An 11347-nucleotide genomic window follows, 5' to 3' on the forward strand; every position below is an offset into this window, starting at 1 on the left:
CTAATATTATGAGACTAGAAAAATTAGAGCAGTGTTAAAAAGCTAATTATTAGAAAAATTACTTGAAAAAACACTTCTTAAGACTTAACTATATAAATAACAATATTCTTTCAATATTACAAATATGAAAGTTTATTTTATACATATAGCCTTTTAAAGAATTAGAAAAGATAACCGTTGGTTCCTAATTTGATGTTATATCCTGATTAATGCATATCTCTCTTTCATCATTATTTTCCCCTTATTTAAGGAATTGTTTTTCTTTGCTAATGATACTAATTAATATCCGCCAACATTTTCTCTGCGATGGAATTAGTTTAACACTAATTATTCTCATTTTAATATATATATATATATATATATATATATATAGGGTCCTGCTAACATACCACATGAAGGTAATATGTTAGCCTCTCCCCATTTTTTAATTTCTTTAAATGTCCTTACTTTTTTTTTGCCACCAAATTAAAAATATAGGCATTTTTGTCATTTCATGAAAAGTCCCAACTTCCTTTCAACTTTCTCTATCCAGCTTCACCCCTCCAACTTGGTAAGTTACAACAATGGAAGGATCAAGAACATAAGTATCATTTATTTATCAAAACTAATAGGAAATTAGGAGTATTCAATTAAACAATTGCGTTTGTTATATCAAATTAAATAGTTGAATTTTGATATTCCTCCTTCAGTAGAGTGAAGTTGAACAGAAATTATAGAGATGAAATTTGTGGGATAATCTTATCCTTGGTGTTTTGATTCCAAATCTTATTCACCTTTGCATTTAAACTTCCAATTTCATGGCATTCTTTCGAATTACGGGAAGAATTTTTTAACAGACAAAAAAATTAAGAATTCAATTTGAAAAATCCGTGCAACTTATTCTCTGTGTAGAATTTTTCATACTACTTTTATGAAAAGTAATAAGAGGGACACCGCAGAATTTTTATGTGCAGATTCGCATATCAAATTTTTTGAACTCATGAAATTATTTTACCTACATTAGTGTGCTGGTCAATTTTTTTTTTGAAAAAAGATTTAAAAAAAAAAAAAAGGCCTTAACAACCCGGTTCGTGTTAGATCTCTTTTCCCCATTGATGTGCACAAAGAATGAAGTTACAGGTGAAATCAAAGAGAAGCAAAAGAGTGGGGGTTATTTGAGTGAAATGACAAAATGTCCCTATTTTTAATTTGGTGACAGAAAAAAGTAAGGACATTTAAGGAGATTAAAAATGGGGAGGATGCTAACATTTAACATTCTCTCTTCATGTAGAAATTTCGAGTTAACATGCATTTCGTATTAGATTAAATCTCAATTTTAAGTTAGATAGTTATCTTTTTGGTAGGCAAAGGAAAATAGTATTATATATAGATAGTGTAGATATCAGTACATAAAGTGGAGGAGCTTCCAGCGGAAGTCGTAGAAGTAGAGGTTACAAAAATATTACTATGCTTTAGCATTGACTGACACTAAAGAACAAACACAGACGGATTCCCCAAACTAAGGAGTTTGTTAAAACACATTTTGTTGTTGATTGAAGACTCTGCCCTTTTCGTGACAAAAAGTCAGCTACTGCGTTGGCCTCTCGGAAATTATGTTGAACCACTGGATTCCCCACACTCCTCAACATTGACCTGCAATTACGGATAATGTCATTATACGGAGGTAATGGATGCTGAAGAAGGCGTAAAATTTCAACCGAGTCAGTTTCAACAACAAGAGGAGTGAAGTGATAGTTAGCCAGCTATTTCAAGGCCATGAAGCCGTGCTTCCAATTCCACCAAAGTGTGACAGTGGCTGTTACTGTTGCCATTATATCCGATAATCCAGGTGCCGGATGCGTCACGAATAACTCCACCAATACCACAAAGAGAGGGATTAGCAGTGTAAGATCCATCAATGTTGAGTTTGAATAGTCCACTAGGAGGGGGGCACCAACGGATATTAATTGACACATAACCTATACCGTTACTGTGGGAAGAAATAGTATTAACATATTCATCAGATTTTTCATGAACAAACGCTGCATTGGGGAAGTCAAAACTTTTTGTTAAAGACATTGTTATTACGGTTAATCCAGATATGCCATATCGCAAAAGAGAGCAGCGTTAGCCAAGTAGAAGAGTTGTCCGGTGGAGACAGAGTTCTAAGAGTATTTAGCCAACAGGCTGTGGACATATCAAAGTTAGAGAGGTTCAAACCCATATCGAACCAGAATTTCTGGACAACGTAGCACTGGGTAAAGATGTGGGTTATTGTTTCGGGTTGAAGACCACAGGCAGGGCAGGTAGGGTCCGGAGAAAGGCCGATGTAATGCAAGTAGGAAGAGGTGGGGAGCCTGTTATGAGAGCAAAGCCAGAGAAAGAACTTTATTTTACATAACGTATTGATTTTCCAGATCCACCCAAAGTTGTAAGGATGAGAGGACGGCGTAGACAGAGATCGGTAGACAGACTTCATGGTGAAAAGGCCATTTTTATTGTATGCCCAATAAGGACGGTTTTGCATACCCAGCGATAAATTTGGCTTAATGAGCGTCGCTTGTTCGAGAACCGCTGGAGGGACTTCAAAGGAAATTTTTGTCCAATCCCAATTATTGCCAGATCAAATGTCACTAAGAGTCAACGCTTCTTCGTTAGAAAGAAGGGGGCCATACATGACTTGACGTAGAGGCGGGAAACTAGGAATCCAACGTTGGTTCCAAAGATTAATTGAACGGCCAGTGGCCGGAACCCAAGCTGTAGATTGGGTGCAGATAGAGCCACCAGAGAGAATATTTTTCCAAACAAAAGAAGTAGAGGCACTGATGCGATGGTGGTTATATTTGTGAAGAAGAGTCTTGGCCCAAAGGGCCGTGGGGTTAGTATACATTCGCTAAGCTAAGTGAAGTCCAAGACCCCCTTGATCTTTGGGGGACGTGACTTTCTCCCAGTTAATATAATGAAGTTTGCATTTTTGGGTGATAGATCCCCAAAGAAAATCGTGTTGCATCTTATCAATAATATTACAGATCTGCGTAGGGAGCTTGTGGAATTGCATAATGTAAGTAGGGATAGCATCTGAGGTGGACTTAATTAGAACGAGTTTGCCTGCTTTAGATAAAAAATGAGCTTTCCAGGAAGCAAGCTTTTTACGCATATTATCGATAATGAATTGGTAGTCAGCACTCTTCGGTCTATGGTGAAGAATAGGAAAACCTAAGTATCTTCCAAAGTTGGTGGAGGGGGAAATGTCAAGGAGGTCCTTAATGAGTTTCCGAGCATCATTAGAGCATCGGGAGAAAGATAACTTTGGACTTAGAGGCATTAAGTTTTTGTCCAGATAAGTAGTCCTACTGAAGCGCGACATGCAGTCATGGATGGTGAGGATGGATTTAATAGTAGCTTTAGAGGAGAGTGTAAGATCATCAGCGAAAAAAGATGAGATATAGTGGGGCCATTCCGACTAAGGGTAAGAGCATCCCAGCGTAGAGTATCCACCTGATGAGAGATGTAACTTGAGAGATGTAACTGGATAGCATATCCATACATAGAATGCATATGTACGGAGACATGGGGTCACCTTGTCGGACACCCCTAGAAGGGGAGAAGTAATTTGTCGGGGACCCATTAACTAGAATAGCGACATTGCTGGTAGAAATACAATGCATAATAAGGGAGGTAATTTTCGGAGGAAATTTAAGATAAAAAAGAGTACGGTAAACAAAGGACCACTCTAGCCGGTCAAAAGTTTTCTCCATATCAAGCTTAAGAATAAAGCTCCCCGTTTTATTTTGAGATTTGGAGATATAATTAATGAGTTCTTGAGCGAGGATAGCAAAATCACTTGCACGCCGACCTTTGAGGAAACTAGATTGGTGGGGGCTAACGAGTTCAGTTAAAATAGGCTTGAGGCGATTAGCAATAATTTTTGTAATGATTTTATAAGACATATTGCAGAGACTGATAGGTCGAAAGTTCCGTAATTGATTCGCATTGGGGAATTTTGGAATAAGACATAAAAACGTGTCATTCAAAGAAGGAGGGAGGAGGTGTGATTTCAAAATCTTGGAGTGGACGATCTAAATCAGAAAGATCTAAATTGTGAAAGCTTAAAGGGGAGCTCTTCAGATGAGTCCAGTCGGTGGAACAATGTGTAGAAAAGTTAGAACCAACTTTGGGAAATTTTCTTGATGATCTTTATTATGTGTAAACCAATGTATATATACATGTATCTTATGCAAGAAGCTAAATAATAAAAACACATGTATCTTGTGCAAGAAACTAAATAATAAAAACACAAAGCTATTTAATAAAACAACAAAAGAAATATCTAAACACTTGTATCTTGTCTTGACATTTTTTCTTTATTCTCAACATCCCCCTCAAGATGGAGGGGATCGAAGTGAGTCCCATCTTGGCAAGAAGACGGTGGTGCGATGGTCCAGAAAGGGATTTTGTGAATATGTCGGCAAGTTGATCTTTTGAAGGGAGATAGTGAAGAGAAATGAGCGCGGAAAGAAATTGTTGCTAGACGAAATGACAATCTAGCTCCACATGTTTTGTGCGTTCGTGGAATACAGGATTTCTAGCGATATGAATCACTGCTTGACTGTTGGAACGAATGGGTATTGGCAAAGCCGGTGGAACTGATAGATGAGATAGCAAGCAAGTTAACCAAGTGAGCTCCGCAACTAATCGTCTCATCAATCGATATTTCGCTTCAGCGGATGAAAGTGATACAGATGCTTGTTTCTTGGATTTCCAAGAGATGGGAGAACCTCCCATGGAGATGAAAAATCCACTGATCGATCGACGAGAATCTGGGCAAGACGCCCAATCCGCATCGCAAAATGCATTGAGGGAGAAAGATGGAGAGGCAGGTAAGAAGATCCCTCGACAAAATGTCCTTTCAGGTAACGCAAAACCCTTAAAGTTGCTGTGAAATGTATATCGCAGGGAGTTTGCATATATTGACTTAATGTTAATACTGCATAGCATATATCTGGCTTGGTATGAGTTAAATAACTTAGCTTGCCAATCAAATGCCCGTAAACACATGGGTGTTCCTGATGATTCAAAAAGTTTACAAGAAGGATCCATCGGAGATGATACAGGATGCAAATGAGAAATATCAAACTCTTGAAGCAAATCAAAGGTATATTTCCTTTGACTGATGATAATTCCATGATCTTCCCTTAAAATTTCCATTCCCAAAAAGTAATGTAGAAGTTCTAGGTCTTTGATTTTGAATTCAGAATGAAGAAACTATTTTAGACACTCGATCTCTTTGGTGTCACTACCTGTAATGAGGATATCATTGACGTATACAACCACAATAGATATCAAAGAATCAGTCTTTTTGAAAATAGGGAATAGTCGTTGAGAGAAGCACTGTAACCTTTGAAATTAAGAGCACCTACAAGTTTGGCATACCATTGCCTAGAAGCTTGTCTTAAACCATAAAACGACTTGTTGAGTTTGCACACCAAATTAGGATCAGGAGAAGACAAACCAGGTGGAAACTTCATATACACTTCTTCTTGCAAATCTCCTTGCAAAAAAGCATTTTTAACATCAAATTGAGAAATATCCCAATGCCTTTAGCAGCCACAGCCAAAATGCATCGGATTGTAGTCATTTTGACTACGGGGGAGAAGGTTTCATTGAAATCTACCCCTTTCTTTTGGATGTCCCCCCTTATGACCAGCCTAGCTTTTAGCCTCTCAAGTGATCCATCTGCATGATGCTTTACCTTGTAAACCTATTTGCAAGGTAAAGCCTTTCTTCCCGGAGGAAGTAGAACCACATCCCAAGTGTGGTTGGACTGTAGAGCTGCTAGTTCATCATCCATAGCACTGCACCAATCTGGATTAGTAGATGCCTAGTGATAACTAGTTGGTTCTTTGATTGTAGACACTGATTCAAGAATGAGTTGATTTGATAAAGAGAGTCCAGCAAAAGAAATAGAATTAGGTGCAACAGAAGATGCAAAACAAAACTCAGTGACTGGGCTAAAAAATATATTGTTACAGAAATATTCTTGTAAATGGACTGGACGTACTCCTTTATTAGTTCTGTCCGATCTCCTAAATGGTGTACTGAATGCAGGTAGATTTTCTGGTGGAGAAGGTGGGGTTGATTGTGAATGTGAAGAATCTGAAGCTTGTAGTGTATCTGAAAATGGAAAAGTGTGGTTTGTAGAATTTGTGTTGAAAAGGAGTGTGTCATCAATGAAAGAAACAGATTCATGGTCTGGTACAGAAAAGATAGGTGGAGGTGATATGGGATTCTTTGTAAAGAGAAAAATATTCTCATAGAACTGGACATCTCTAGTGACAATTATTTTTTGTGTATTCAACTCTAAGAGTTTAAAACCCTTTTGATTAATGGGATAACCAAGAAAGACACAAGCTTGTGCTCTTGGTTCAAACTTCCCTCTCCCATGTGACAAAGTGCTAGCATAGCACAAGCATCCAAAACACCTTAGTGAACTATAATTAGGTGCTTTACCAAACAATCTATGATAGGGAGTTTTTCCATGAAGGACTCTTGAAGGCATCCTGTTAATAAGAAAAGTAGCAGTGAGGATACACTTTCCCCAATATCTTAAGGAAACCTGAGATTGAAATAAAAGAGCCCTTGCCGTTTCAAGCAAGTGTCTGTGCTTTCTCTCAACAACTCCGTTTTGTTGAGGGCTAGCCACACAGGATGTTTGATGTACAATCCCTTGTGAGTTGAAATAATTAGTTGCAATCAAGCTCTTTCCCAACTCTAGGGCATTATCTGACCTTATTGTATTCACCTTAATATTAAATTGTCTCTCAACCATATTCAGAAAACATTGCAATACAGGAAAGACATTACTTTTGGTTCTCAACAGATAAGTCCAAGTCCCTCTACTGTAATCATCCACTATAGTTAGGAAGTATCTATATCCATTGAAGTATCTACTTTGTAGGTCCCCAAGTATAATGTGAATAAGGTCAAATATAGAAGTTGTTGAAATTTGACTAATGCGGAAAGAAGATCTAGATTGTCTAGCTTTAGGACAAATATCACAAAAACACTCAAAAGTACATGGGAAAAAAAGGAAACTGACATTCTTCATTGATGAAAAAGGTAAATGCCCCAATCTAATATGCCAAAGTCTTACATTAGAAGTTGCATTAGTACAAATGGGAGAGGAAACAATACTATCTTCATGAGAAACAGAAACTGAAGAACTACTAGGATTAGTAACAATCTTCCTACAAGTAGTCTTGCTGAAACTAGAGAATGACTCCTTGGCATTAGACTTGATTAGATAAAGACCTTCTTGTGCTTCACCAAAAACTTGAGGCCTCCTCATGGAAGGGCCCTGCATCACACAGTTTGTCAGAGTGAAATACAAGTGCAAGAAAACTGTTTACACAACTTGTGAATAGACATAAGACTATACTTGAAACTAGGAACATATAACACATTTTCTAGAATCAAGTCAGAAAATATGGCTACTGTAGTTATATGAGTAACTGAAATGGTTTGACAATTAGAAAGATTGATAGTTAAAGGAAATTAAAGACAAGTTATGGAAGCAAAGGAAGATGAATTGAAACACGTGTGTTCTGATGCACCTGAATCTATGATCCAGGTGCTAAAGCTTAGGACAGAAAAACATGAACCAAGATGCTTAGAAATTGTACCAGCTACAGAATAGCATTGATGTCAATCCCTGAATTTGAACCTTCCTCTATTTTCATCTGTTTAAACATTTGAACAAATTGAGAATATTGTTCCTTGCTGAAAGGTATCTCAGATTCAATAGCTTGTTTTTGCACTGCATCTTTCATCATAGCATTATTCCCCCTTATCTGATTTTGAGAACCTCTATCATTTGTGAACTAAAAATTCTCAGAAAAGTCTATCAGTCTGTAACAAGCTACTTCCAGATGTCCTTTCTTACAACAATAATCACAAGAGACATTTGGGTTGTATTTTCCCTTTTTTTCTTTAGGATTTGAAAGCTGTTTGGTGAACCTCTGTTGTTGAACCTGAGGAGGTGCAGATTTGGGATAAAAATTCCCAGATCTGTGGGAAGCTGATGGTATAAACTTTTGTGTCTGTTTCGCTGCCTTCTGATTGTTAATATTTCTTGTCATGAAGGCGGATGAATCTGCAGAACTCACAGGGTTGAAATAAGATTCCGTTTGGTTCTCATCTTGCAGAATCAAAGAGTAAGCAAGATTGATGTTAGGTAATGGGTTGATCATGAGAATGTTGCTTCTAGCTTGAGAATAGTATCATTAAGACCCATGAGAAACTATATCAACCTCTCATCATCTAAGGATTTCTTTAGTTTGAGCTTACCTTCACACATACACACGCAACTACACTGAATATTAGAATTAAGAGAATCTAGTTCATCTCATAATTTTTTGAGTCTAGTGAAGTATCCTGCTATGCTATTTGTTCCTGATTTAAGCTATGGAGCTCCTTTTGCAGATGATAAAGCTTAGCACCATTGGACTGACCAAACCTGTGCTCAAGGCTGGTCCAAAGCTCTTGTACAGTTTTGGAATAAATTACACTGTTAGCTATGTCCTTAGAGAGTGAATTCAAGATCCAGGATGTGACCATGTCATTACACCTGTTCCATGCTTGAAAATCTGCTGAATCCGATATTGGGCATGGGTGGAAACCTGTGATGAATCCCAATTTGTTCTTTGCTGACAGAGCAATTAGGACTGACCGCTTCCAACCCGGATATCCCTTGCCATCAAAGGGTGTATTTACTAGTGTCATACTAGGGTTATCAGAATCATGAAGATTACTAGGATGATTTGGATCCATGGTGAGGGTGCTAGCAGTAGTAGTCATTGAAGCAGTAGCTATTTGCTCCGCCATGTTTGAGATTGAGAAAGGAGAAAGTTAGTGTTGAATCTGATCTTATCTGAAAATTATTGCTCTGATACCATGTAGAAAAGTTAGAACCAACTTTGGGAAATTTTCTTGATGATCTTTATTATGTGTGAACCAATGTATATATATACATGTATCTTATGCAAGAAGCTAAATAATAAAAACACATGTATCTTGTGTAAGAAGCTAAATAATAAAAACACAAAGCTAATTAATAAAACAACAAAAGAAATATCTAAACACTTGTATCTTGTCTTGACACTTTTTCTTTATTCTCAACACAATGACTAAGTAGTAAAGCTAGCAGTGAAGAACTGGAACACATGCTGGTGTATTTCAGCCGGATGAGTAATCCAATTATCATTGTTGTCTTTGAAATAAACAATTTTATTTTTCCGTCTTCTATTGATAACCGAGAGGTGAAAAAACTTGGTATTAGCATCCCAATTATTAAGCCAATTTATGCGAGAGCGTAATTTCCAATAGTCTGCTTCGGACTTAAGAATATGATTAAAATCAGCCTTAAGATCCTGTTCCAACGTCCGGAGGAAAACACTAGATGGGTAAGAGGGGGAGTTTTGAATTCCTATTAGACGTGCAAGGATTCGATTCTTTTGACGAAAAATGTTACCAAAAGTTGTTTAGCTCCAAGCAATAACAGAGCTCTGGAAAGTAGAAGTTGCTTGGAGAAAATCATTACCAGACCAACTATGGTTCACAATCTTACTAAAATCAGGTGATCCATCCAGTATTTTTTTCTAGCCTGAAAGGTTTAGGGCTACCACGGACAAAATTATTGGAAAAGGAAATGAGAAGGGGATTATGGTCCGAATAGGTCTTAGGAAGATGGGAGACCGTAGCATTCAGCCAGTTGATAAGCCAGTCGTTATTAACAAAAGCTCTATCAAGTCTTTCTAGAATGAGACCTTTAGAATTATTCCTTCTAAAGGTATGGTTAGACCAAGTATATTTACAACCCTTATAACCCAAGTCTAGAAGATTACAAGAATTAATACTACGCCAAAAATTAGAGGAACGGTTGCTGTTAATAGATCTGCCCCCCCTTTATCATGATGAGTAAGCACTTCATTAAAATCTCCGGCAACTAACCAAGGGCCAGAAATGGAATGAGCGTAAGTACTAAGATTATCCCACAAAAGTTTACCTAATCAGTACTAGCATAAATAGTAGAAAAATACTAAGGAGGGCTATCAGGCAGTACCTTAATCATTGCATGTAATTCCTGAGACGTCTGACGCTTACGAGTAATACTGACAAAAGAAGTGTGCCAGAGGAGGACAATCCCACCCGAGACATCTGACGCTTACGAGTAATACTGACAAAAGAAGTGAAGTGTGCCACGGGAGGACAATCCCATCCGAGCGGAACTTCCCAGTAGTCATCAAAATCAAAATCATACATAAGACCCAGATGGTTACTCAGCTTAGTCTGTAAAAGAGCAACAAAGCAAGGGTTGTGAGAATTTATGAAATCCCTGAAATTCATCTTGAAATTGTCGTTGTTAACTCCCCTAGTTCTCCACACGATAAAACAAGTTGCTTGGTTCATTGGAGAAAAAGGGTTTAAAGAGGATTGAGAGCTTTCAGAAGCAGAGAACTGACTACAACGCAGTGTTGGAGTCATCACTACTACTGCATATTTGGCTAATGCAGCGTTGATCGAATTAAGGAGCTCTTCAGAAGAGTGACTGGGCAAAGATGGATATACTTCTTCTCCTCGTTTTCTGGAAATATCATTAGTGCTGCATTTTTTGAAATTTGATATTTCCGTAAACGATTGTCCTATTTCCACTGACATCTCTGTGCAACACACATACGTGGACAACAACCACATAAACCCTAAATTTACTTCTGATTCTTCTGCTGACCTAAATTTACACCAGTGGCAGTTGCCAGAACACTTGTCCCTTTCGGGTTACATGCAAAAATCTCACTATCTTCCTCCAAATCTTTTACCTCCCCTGATTTTTAATACATATAGACTGACTCCAATGATTGTTTCAACCAATCTAGCTACTAGCACTGCATTAAATACTTCTCTTTCTCAACACTTAAAACTACTCCACTACTGATACTTTAAATACTACTTCTCCTCTTCAACATGAGCAAATTTCAAACACTCCCAGTACGTCAGAGAGTCCCACTATATATACCCTCTTACTCGTCCCTTCCTCCACAACACTAGATAGTTATCTACTGGTTTAATAGCAGGTGTTTGTGGCTGAACCTATTAATTGCTTGTACTGTCCTCAGGCATTGAGTAATAAATTGAAGAAAAATGGAGATATACTAATGCAGCGTATTTGGTAGTATAAGTTACTTGGATGTATAAAGTATATATTGATATAAGTTATTTGGGTGTACAAAGTATATAGTGGTATAAATTATTTGGATGCATAAAGTATAGATTCATATAAATTATTTGAATGTATAAAGTATGCCCCAATATA

The 11347-nt window shown here is 37.4% G+C and overlaps 1 protein-coding gene across 2 annotated transcripts; it reads right to left on the reverse strand.

The window, feature by feature from the left end:
• Positions 1-1328: 1328 nt before the first annotated feature.
• On the reverse strand, positions 1329-11276 carry LOC107861756 (retrovirus-related Pol polyprotein from transposon RE1). 2 transcript variants are annotated; one of them, XR_007053999.1, is made up of 2 exons: positions 10100-11276; positions 1329-1632 (listed from the first exon to the last, which is right to left on the reverse strand). XR_007053999.1 is itself a non-coding variant. In XM_016707119.2 (2 exons), the coding sequence occupies exons 1-2, from the start codon at positions 10106-10108 to the stop codon at positions 5861-5863; spliced, it is 1485 nt and encodes a 494-aa protein (XP_016562605.2). In that variant the 5' UTR covers positions 10109-11276; the 3' UTR covers positions 1640-5860. The 2 variants fall into 2 exon arrangements, 1 of the variants encoding a protein (XP_016562605.2); XM_016707119.2 differs by lacking the exon at positions 1329-1632 and adding an exon at positions 1640-7336.
• Positions 11277-11347: the final 71 nt, after the last annotated feature.

The sequence above is a fragment of the Capsicum annuum genome, chromosome 3 (genome assembly GCF_002878395.1).
Source record: "Capsicum annuum cultivar UCD-10X-F1 chromosome 3, UCD10Xv1.1, whole genome shotgun sequence".
Taxonomy (NCBI): domain Eukaryota; kingdom Viridiplantae; phylum Streptophyta; class Magnoliopsida; order Solanales; family Solanaceae; genus Capsicum; species Capsicum annuum.